The 9,630-nt window shown below is 44.2% G+C and overlaps 1 protein-coding gene across 1 annotated transcript; it reads right to left on the reverse strand.

The window, feature by feature from the left end:
* Positions 1-3,115: 3,115 nt before the first annotated feature.
* Positions 3,116-6,180, reverse strand: LOC114445085 (lymphoid enhancer-binding factor 1-like). The gene is made up of 5 exons (XM_028420033.1): positions 6,173-6,180; positions 5,831-5,981; positions 3,355-3,462; positions 3,246-3,263; positions 3,116-3,139 (listed from the first exon to the last, which is right to left on the reverse strand). The coding sequence occupies exons 1-5, from the start codon at positions 6,178-6,180 to the stop codon at positions 3,116-3,118; spliced, it is 309 nt and encodes a 102-aa protein (XP_028275834.1).
* Between the last annotated feature and the right edge of the window lie 3,450 nt (positions 6,181-9,630).

Raw genomic sequence — 9,630 nt, forward strand, 5'->3', positions numbered from 1 at the left:
TAGGATTCGACCCTTAGCTGTGGTAGAGAAGATACAATCACAGTTGGTGGGAGGAAGTTACATTTCCTGAAAAAAGGAGTTCATGTTGACAACTTAATTTTGATAGGTAGCATTTTCTCTTTTGTAGAGATGATCATCAGCTGTCACAGCAGACAGGTGCATGTCATCTGTAGCTTACCTTGTCTGTAAAGTGCAAGCTGTCTCAGAGTGATAGGTGCTGCTCCATGAAAACAGGGCTATAAGCTGTCTTCTCCTGAGCAGGTGGCACTTCAGGAAGAGGCTCAGCTGGAACATGAATAGGGCAAAAACATGCAATTAATCAGGGGAAGGCACCAATTTTTTTCTTCTTTTTTGCATGTTTTTGCTAGTTTTTTCCCTCTTCTCCTTAATTTTTTTTACCAAACATGCAAAGAGCTGAAGAAGTGGTAAAGGAGAAAATAAAGTCCCTCTTTTTCAAAACTGAGAACGTGTGTCTGTCCTCATACTGCTCAGCACCTGACAATGTCTATCCTCATATCATGAGCAGAGAGTGGAAAATACAGTGTGCCTCTATCCTTACTGCATAAACATATTATGCAATTCAATGTATTGTCTTTATCCCTATACATATAAATGTTTATAAGGCTTCCATGCCTCATTTTCCACGTCTTACACATACACCATGTCACACAACACAAACTATTGTTACAACACACTAACAACTAGCTTCTAGCCACACATGCTCTAGGCTTGGAAGCTAGTCTGATGCTGCTATTGAAAAACACATGTGGACCACAGCAGCAAAACCCAACACAAAATTTTTCATGTTGTGTTTGCTCAAGACACAGAGACATCACTGACTCACTTTTTGCAGTCTGTATAGTTAGTTTCTCTGTTTTATTACCTGCTGGCTCCCTTCTTCTTTGCGCACAAGCCCCCGATCTAAATTAACCAATCAGACAGCAGCTTTTGAGATTGGCAGCAGAAATACAATAGAAAAACCGCAGGACTGTATTCAGGACTATAAACATTTAAAGGTAGGGTAGGAGATTTCATTCTGATGCACTTTTTGTTAAATTAGTGTATCTTCTCTTCACAATTCAATAGCAACCAATTAGTTCGGCAGTTTCAAATTAAAACGAAGAATATGAATCATCTGTGGAAGCTATAAAATGCTAAAAACATCAGCCAATCCTCCGGGACGGCCCTGTGTGGGGTATTGGCTGGTTGTCACTCTCTTCCTGCTCTGCACGCACCAGAGAGGTACGTGCATGATGGCCGAAGTCACAGACCGCAGCTCGTCTTCAGGTAATGCGTGTCCATGTGATTGGAGGCGTGGCTTCGGATGAGCTCCAAAAGAAAGGGGCGTGTGTTTACCAACAGACTCACTGAGCTCATTAGGAAGGCTGGCGCGGTACTAGGAGTGGAGCTGGAGTCTGCTGATCAACACAAGCAGACAAATCAGCACAGATTCATGGTGAACTAAGGTGAAGTTCTTCAGAGGATGAATGAGAGACAGAGGAACAAACATGCACAAACCTTACAGAGAACAAACATGACACGTTGCAAAATGGATAATATGATGATCATTAATATAAATAAGAAATTCCCCATATTTTTTTTTAATTAAACTAATATAAGGCATGTAAACTAGAGCACTACAATTGTACTGGATCAAACACATGTCCTTGCTTATTCAGACAAAACAGAAATATTTCACTGTACAAAAATAGGACTGCATTTTATACATAAATATAATTCTTTCTTATCAATGATAGTGCTTTCAGATTTTAATAAGCAACATAAAAGGTTGTAATGTGTACACACTTTGGGCAACTAGTCATTTTGATAACTGTGTGATGGTCCAGGCTGTGGGCATCGAGTAAAGAGAGGCTGAATGGATGATAAATATGGATGAAAAATAATCATTCCCCACTTTTTACCCTGCATTTAACTCATAAAAGCAGCTGACAGTCAGCAGTATTCCTACCTTAGTTTAACATTAATCAGCCTGTCATTGAAGGATGGACTTATGTTAGCAGCCAGTAGCTAACTTGTTGGCTAACCAACCAGCCAGAGCAGTGTATCAAGAATCGACATTATAAAAACACAGCGTGCAGCATCAAACTCTCAGTCCAGCATCAGACTACAGTCCTCTGTCTCTATGCCTGCAGCTCTGCTGTTTGATCTGTTTGACCCCAAAACTTCTGTGTTGTTTAATGATCTTAACGGTAAGACCTCTCACTGCTCCTTTGATCAGGAGGAGATCAAGTTATCTGTGTCTCACTTTTGAAATGTGGTAGTAGAGCCCAAAAGGAGCTGTGTGATATGAAGACCTGTTTGATTACATGCAGCACAAATGATGATGATGATGATGATGATTATTATTATTATTAGGATACACACCTGCCATTACCCAAAAGTGTGGCTTCACTTTTACGGTTACAATCAAATGCAATGGTGATAACTCATGAGAGGCACTCCTGCAGTAATAGCCACCTTTTTGTCTTATGGTTTACAGAAGCCATTGTTTATTTCAGATTTTGTAACATCTGTAAGATTTGCTTATCTTGATGCTTCATGTCATCAGATATATATCCAGTGTATGACCACATGGTGAAGTGACTGACAGTCAACTTTGTGTGTCCATGCAGACCTGAAAACCTGCTGATTTGTTCAAACAGAGCTTATGAGGCAATATACAAGAAGGGACAGAGTCGCCTGTATCTCCTAAGGAGATTCAGGTCCTTTAATTTTTGCCAGACAATGCAGATGTTTTACCACTCGGTGGTCTCCAGCATCATCTTCTACGCTGTAGTGTGCTGGGGCAGCAGGATGAAGACGGCTGACACCAACAGACTCAACAAGCTCATTACGAAGGCTGGCTTGGTACTAGGAGTGTACACTATATAAGTGTGACTTATCAGCAAATAAAGAGGATTTGTCAATTTATAAAGAAGATCTATTATAAAAAATAATAAAATAATAAAGAAATAAAATAAAACTATATACAATAAAAAATAAGAACAAGAAACAAAGTTTTTGTAAATGAAAGGTAAGAAAAAGTATTTACAAGACAAAAAAACATGAACAAGCAAAAAAACTATTACAAAACTATTTACAGAAATAAGCTTCTTTACATGGAGTCCGTGCTCTCAGTCTGTGGAAACACAAACACAAAAATGTTCAGTCCTCTGTGACACTGTGTGTGTCCACCTGCATCAAACAGCATATTTACCTGTTGTGGCTGGAGTCCTACTCCTGACCCTTTTCCTCTTTTTGCCCTAAAATCAAACACATCACACACATTACACTCTGTTTTCACTGTCTGTGGAGGAGTTGTGTCGTAGTTGTATGTGAGCAGAGTGTGCTTACATAGTTGTCTGCAGACGACCACTCTGGGTACAGCTGGACGTGGAGCCGCCGCTCTGCCTCCGCCTCCTCATAGTATTTCGCCTGCTCCTCCTTTGATAGTGAATTCCACTGTGGACAGACGACAACTGACTGTCAGCACATGTACTAAAACACACCTGCAGGCTAGTAGTACACAGTGATGTGTGTTTCTGCTGTGTGTGTGTCATAAAATCAGAGAAGCCTTGTTAGGGCCCGAGCACCGAATGGTGCAGGAGCCCTATTGAAACCCTTAGGATTATTATTTTTCATTTTTTTTCTTTCCCCCCTAAGATCGCATTTTTGGGGGCCTTAACATGCCCCAAAACTCACCAAACTTGGTAGAAAAATTCATTTGCCTGAAAAATTTTGAAATTTGCTGAGTTTTGAAATGCACATGGGAAAATGGCTCTATAGCGCCCCCTAAAGTGTAGCCCCTCTGACCGGTTTGCCACAGGATCACGACATTTGGCACACATATGTATCACCCCAAGACGCACAAAAAAGTCTCTTGGACCCCCCCTCCAAACCCAACAGGAAGTCATTTTAAAGTTTGCGGCCATTTTTGGCGATGTGTGACCCTGCTACAAAACTTATCACGCCTCGCATACTTCATGGAATTGAGCTGAAATTCACTGTGTCCACTCAGGACACCATAGGGAATAGACGCATTCCAAAACTCAACAAAAGTCTGACGGTGTGGCCGGCGCGTGGCCTCAAAGTTTGACCATTTCAGACGAAAGAGGAAGTCGCTCTAAATTCTTTGTTTTCTTTGTTGTCCGATCTGTACGAAATGTCACATGTATGATCAGAGTCTGACCCTAAACACATCTATACAACAATATTAAGGCTTTGACAGAGCGCCACCTACTGGCTACACAAAATGTTTTGTTTTCATAGGTTTTTCTGCATGCCCCTGTGGCCTGTTTTGGGGAGGCTCATGAAAATTGGCACACATGTGTACCACCCCAAGATGCACAAAAAAGTCTCTTGGACCCCCCCTCCAAACCCAACAGGAAGTCCGCCATTTTGAAATTTCTCCAGCTCCTCTGGGGGAATCCCGAGGCGTTCCCAGGCCAGCCGAGAGACATAGTCTCTCCACCGCGTCCTGGGTCTTCCCGGGGCCTCCTCCCAGTGGGACATGCCCGGAACACCTCCCCAGGGAGGCGTCCAGGAGGCATCCGAACCAGATGCCCGAGCCACCTCAGCTGGCTCCTCTCAATGTGGAGGAGCAGCGGCTCTACTCCGAGCTCCTCTCGGGTGACTGAGCTCCTCACCCATCTCTAAGGGAGCGCCCAGCCACCCTTTGAAGGAAACTCATTTCGGCCGCCTGTATTCGCAATCTCATTCTTTCGGTCACTACCCAGAGCTCATGACCATAGGTGAGGGTAGGAACGTAGATTGACCGGTAAATCGAGAGCTTTGCCTTCGGTCTGTTGTGGTGAAGAAGGAGCTGAGCCAGAAGGAGCTTCGCCTTCTGGCTCAGCTCCTTCTTCACCACAACAGACCGGTACAGTGACCGCATTACTGCGGAATCTGCACCGATCCGTCTGTCAATCTCCCGCTCCATTTTTCCCTCACTCGTGAATGAGACCCCGTGGATGTGGACCATGTCTCCAGCCTCCCTCGGAATCTGGGTGAAGCTCTCCCGGAGGTGGGAGTTGAAGATCTCCCTAGCGGAGGGTTCGGCCAAACGCTCCCAACAGACCCGCACAGTACGTTTGGGCCTGCCGGGCCTGTCCAGCCTCTTCCCTCGCCAACGGATCCAACTCACCACCAGGTAGTGATCAGTTGACAGCTCAGCCCTTCTCTTCACCCGAGTGTCCAAAACACAAGGTCGAAGGTCAGATGACACGATTACAAAATCGATCATTGACCTCCGGCCTAGGGTGTCCTGGTGCCAAGTGCACCGATGGACAACCTTGTGCTCGAACATGGTGTTCATTATGGACGGAAGTCCAATAACAAAACACCACTCGGGTTCAGATCGGGGAGGCCGTTCCTCCCAATCACGCCTCTCCAGGTGTTACTGTCACTGCCCACGTGGGCGTTGAAGTCTCCCAGCAAGATGACAGAGTCCCCGGTTGGGGCGCCATCCAGCACCCCTCCCAGATACTGTAAGAAGGTCAAGTACTCTACACTGCTGTTCGGCGCATACGCCGAAACCACAGTGAGAGACCTCTCCCCAACCTGAAGGCGCAGGGAAGCGACCCTCTCACATACTGGGGAAAACTCCAACACATGGCAGCTAAGCTGTGGGGCTATGAGCAAGCCCACACCAGCCCGCCGCCTCTCACCATGGGCAACTCCAGAATAGAAGAGAGTCCAACCCCTCTCAAGGAGTTGGGTTCCAGAACCCGAGCTGTGTGTGGAGGCGAGCCCGACTATATCTAGTCGGTACCTCCAAAATGCAGTGGATGACAGCAGTTCAACCAAACTCTTGATCCAGAGTGTTTCTTACCATCTGTCCCACAGCTGCATTCACAGCCGCACTGCTCTTCATGCCCTTCTCAGCAGAGACTTTGGGCCTCTGCTCATTGAGGAAGATCATGAAGGCGTTCCTTGGCTTTTTAATGTGCGGCTGTGATGCTGGTTCATACTCGTGTTGTCTTCTTCCACAGGGACAAAACAGGAAAAACAAAAGTGAGGACACAATATAAAACTGTGTGCACATGTGAGGACACAAGTAGGCTACATTATGACATTAAATACAATTCAAACTCATCTCTGGGAAGCTGTTCAGCTGCATTAAAGCCCAATACAAAGACAGAGATTATATTAATGATCACACAGACCTGAACACCTGATCATTGATGATTTCATCATGATCAGTCACATATTGTCTAAAAGCAGCATCAGCAACTTACCTTGATGTGGTGGGGAGGGGAGGAGCAACAGAAGGAGGAGGAGGGGGGGGAGGAGCAGCAGGAGGAGGAGGAGGAGGAGCAGCAGCAGGAGGAGGAAGAGGAGGAGGAGGCTCCACAACAACAGGCCAGTAGGACAACTGTCCGCTCCTTTAGACAGAGACACAGATGTCCATGTTAGACAGCAGCAGCCATGTTTAATCATTCTTTTGTTTGTGTGATTTACTTACGGTTCAATAACAGAAACCAGGACGACGTTGTCCGGCAGCTTCACCACTGGATGTTGAAACCGAGGACACAAATGTGGAGGTGATTAGACAAGTTGGTGTCCTCTGTCTGCTAAAGTGTCATAAGGATCCCGCTGAGGCTCAGAGAGTGTGTATTCAACTGTAAATCTGATTCACTGTTACACATGATCAGCCTCTGTGGGTCTGTGATTAGACTGTGTGTGGTTACTGCCTCTGAAGCAGGGACAGGTGGAGACATGGTCCACAGTGTTACTGACACTTCTGATTACTGTTACTTCAAAAAGGTTTTAGTAGTATGTAGTGTTTCATTTTGAAGGCTTCTTGTGTTTCTTACTCCGTCCTCATGAGGTCCAGCTGTGTCTGCTTCCTAACTTGTGTACTTTGTGTTTTTATACTCAGCCCTTCCTCTTGTCTGATGCTGCTGTTTCCAACAACCAAACAACATGTATTAGTGTGTTTATCGAGTGTCTTACTGTGTTCCCAGGTGAAGCTTCAGCTGCTGCTGTGGAGCTGCTGCAGGAGGGGGCAGGGGACTCATGATGGTACTGCAGAGAGACAGGGAAGATTGACCAGACATAACACACTCAGAGTCTGCCCTATTTTGATGTGGAAATAACTGAATGGTCAAAATTCAGACTTTTGTGTGGGTCAGGTGTTTTTGTCTCTGTCCCTGACCTCCGCTTTGTGTCTTACCTGTCCCTGGCTGGCTCTGGTGTCCAGCTGTAGGTGGATGTCCGGTGCAGCAGGCACAGGAGGAGGAGGGGGGTCGGATGCACCATCTTGAAGCAGATTGTGAACCACTGTTTCAAGAGTGGACACAACCTCCTCCCACTCCATCTCCTGCACCATGCGCTCCACTATAGGCCAGAGGTCCATTTTAAACTGTGCTGGTAACATTTGAAACAATTTGGTTGATTTTGGTTTTACATATGTTCAAACTATGGATCAATAAAATGTATGTATGAAATGTATTATAATTCAACAATAATATCATTAAGTGGCTTCACCTTAACTTACGAATGAAAATGCTGCATCAATTGTCTTCCACCTTGTCAGTGATTATCCACAATACTCAAATATTGAACCCTTTCTGTACTCTTGCATTGATTTAACAGCTGTAGTACAAGTTCCTTTGCTGATACAGACGTTACATTATATTAAAAACCACCAGCAGCACTTAGGAAGAATATCTGTGTGTACCATCAAAGTGCATCATTCAGTTGTTACAGAGGTCAGATCACTACATTAGTCTAAATGAGTTTAAACTATCTGTTAGTATTTACCAAATTCAGTTGTTCTGTTGTTGTCAATCTGTTGGGTTTTCTTATTTCTGCAGGAGCTCAAAAAAAGCAGCTTCTCTCTCTGTGTACTCACTGTGGAAATGAACAATATTCAAAACATAACAACATAACATTCTATGGTTGCTATGCTGCTGTGACTTTTTACAACTTCAAAGCAGTTGCAAGGCAACAAGTCCTATGACATCATTACATAGAATTATTGTACATTATACACAAAAACTCACAGTTAAGAGCAGGAGTGAAATCTGAATCCTTCTGTTTTATGTACATTTTCAAAATTAATGAAGAATTTGTCTTTATAGTTATTCATATACACAAAGTGTTTTAGCTTTAGCTACAGTGTGTAGTGTATGTGTGCATTACTTTCAGCTGGGTTTGCCTGTCATGATGAGGGAGAGTTAACTTTGTACAAGCAGTGAACTTCAGGGACTTTGCAAACCAGTGCAGCCAATATTAGGAAAGTGTCACTGTATAGACTCATCATGCTCAAATGAATAGAAACTGGCAATAAATCCTGCTTCGTTCACAGTGGCGGTTTTGGGCACGGGCAGACCGCGCGGTCGCCCGGTGCGGCACGAGCAGTTGGAAAAATATCATCTGCGCGGCGGTTTTTATGTATATTGTAGATCACTGTGTGCAGAATTGGCAAATTAGCGCCCCCTGCAGCTGTAGGCGCCCTGATGCTGAGAAGCTGTGAGAGGAGGGGAGGGGGCGCGCGGGACAGCTCACCTCTGGGTCTCCAACCGGAAGGACAGGGAGTGAAGGAGGGAGGTCTCACTCCGTCCTGATAGCGTGCGTCAATGTTTGTGTATTGCAGCGTGAATGATCGATCGTTAAGATCATTAAACAACACAGAAGTTTTGGGGCCAAACCGGACAGACAGCAGAGCTGCAGGCAGAGAGACAGAGGACTGTAGTCTGATGCTGGACTGAGAGTTTGATGCTGCGCGCTGTGTTTTTATAATGTCCATTCCTGATGCACTGCTCTGGCTGGTCGGTTAGCTAACAAGTTAAGTCCATAAATAAGTCCGTCCATCAGGCTGATTAACGGTAAACTAAAGTAAGAAGACTGCTCACTGTCAGCTGGTTTTATGAGGTAAATACAGGGCAAAATGTGGCAGTGATTATTTTTCATCCATATTTATCATCCATTCAGCCTCTCTTCACTGACCCACAGCCTGGACCATCACACAGGTATCAAAGTCACTAGTTGCCCAAAGTGTGTACACATTACAACCTTTTATGCTTATTAAAATCTGAAAGCACTATCATTGATAACAAAGAATTATATTTATGTATAAAATATGCAGTCCTGTTTTAGTACAGTGAAATATTTAGTTTTGTCTGAATAAGCAAGGACATATGTTTGATCCAGTAAAATTGTAGCGCTCTAGTTTACATGCCTTATATTAGTTTAATTAAAAAAATATAGACAATGGGGAATTTCTTATTTATATTAATTATCATCATATTATCCATTTTGCAACGTGTCATGTTTGTCCTCTGTAATGTTTGTGCATATTTGTTCCTCTGTCTCTCCTTCATCCTCTCTGTCCTGTTTCCCTCGTCTTCTCCTCTCCTTCAAGGTTCTCCTTACGAGCCGGATCCTGCTCAAGGTTTCTTCCTGTTAAAAGGGTGTTTATCCTGACACTGTGGCTTTTTAGGGGGATCAGGCTCTGGGTCTCTGTGAATTGCTTTGAGACAAAAAAAAAATTATCTGAAAGAGTGAAGGAAAACTACATATATACCTACATGTCACAGATTATTTAAAATAGTTCAAGAAAGCAGATCATGTTGATCTCTTTACAGTTTCTGAGTGCTCTGTACCTCTAAGCCAAGGTGCTGGGAG

This window comes from Parambassis ranga, chromosome 13 (genome assembly GCF_900634625.1).
Source record: "Parambassis ranga chromosome 13, fParRan2.1, whole genome shotgun sequence".
Classification (NCBI taxonomy): Eukaryota; Metazoa; Chordata; class Actinopteri; family Ambassidae; genus Parambassis; species Parambassis ranga.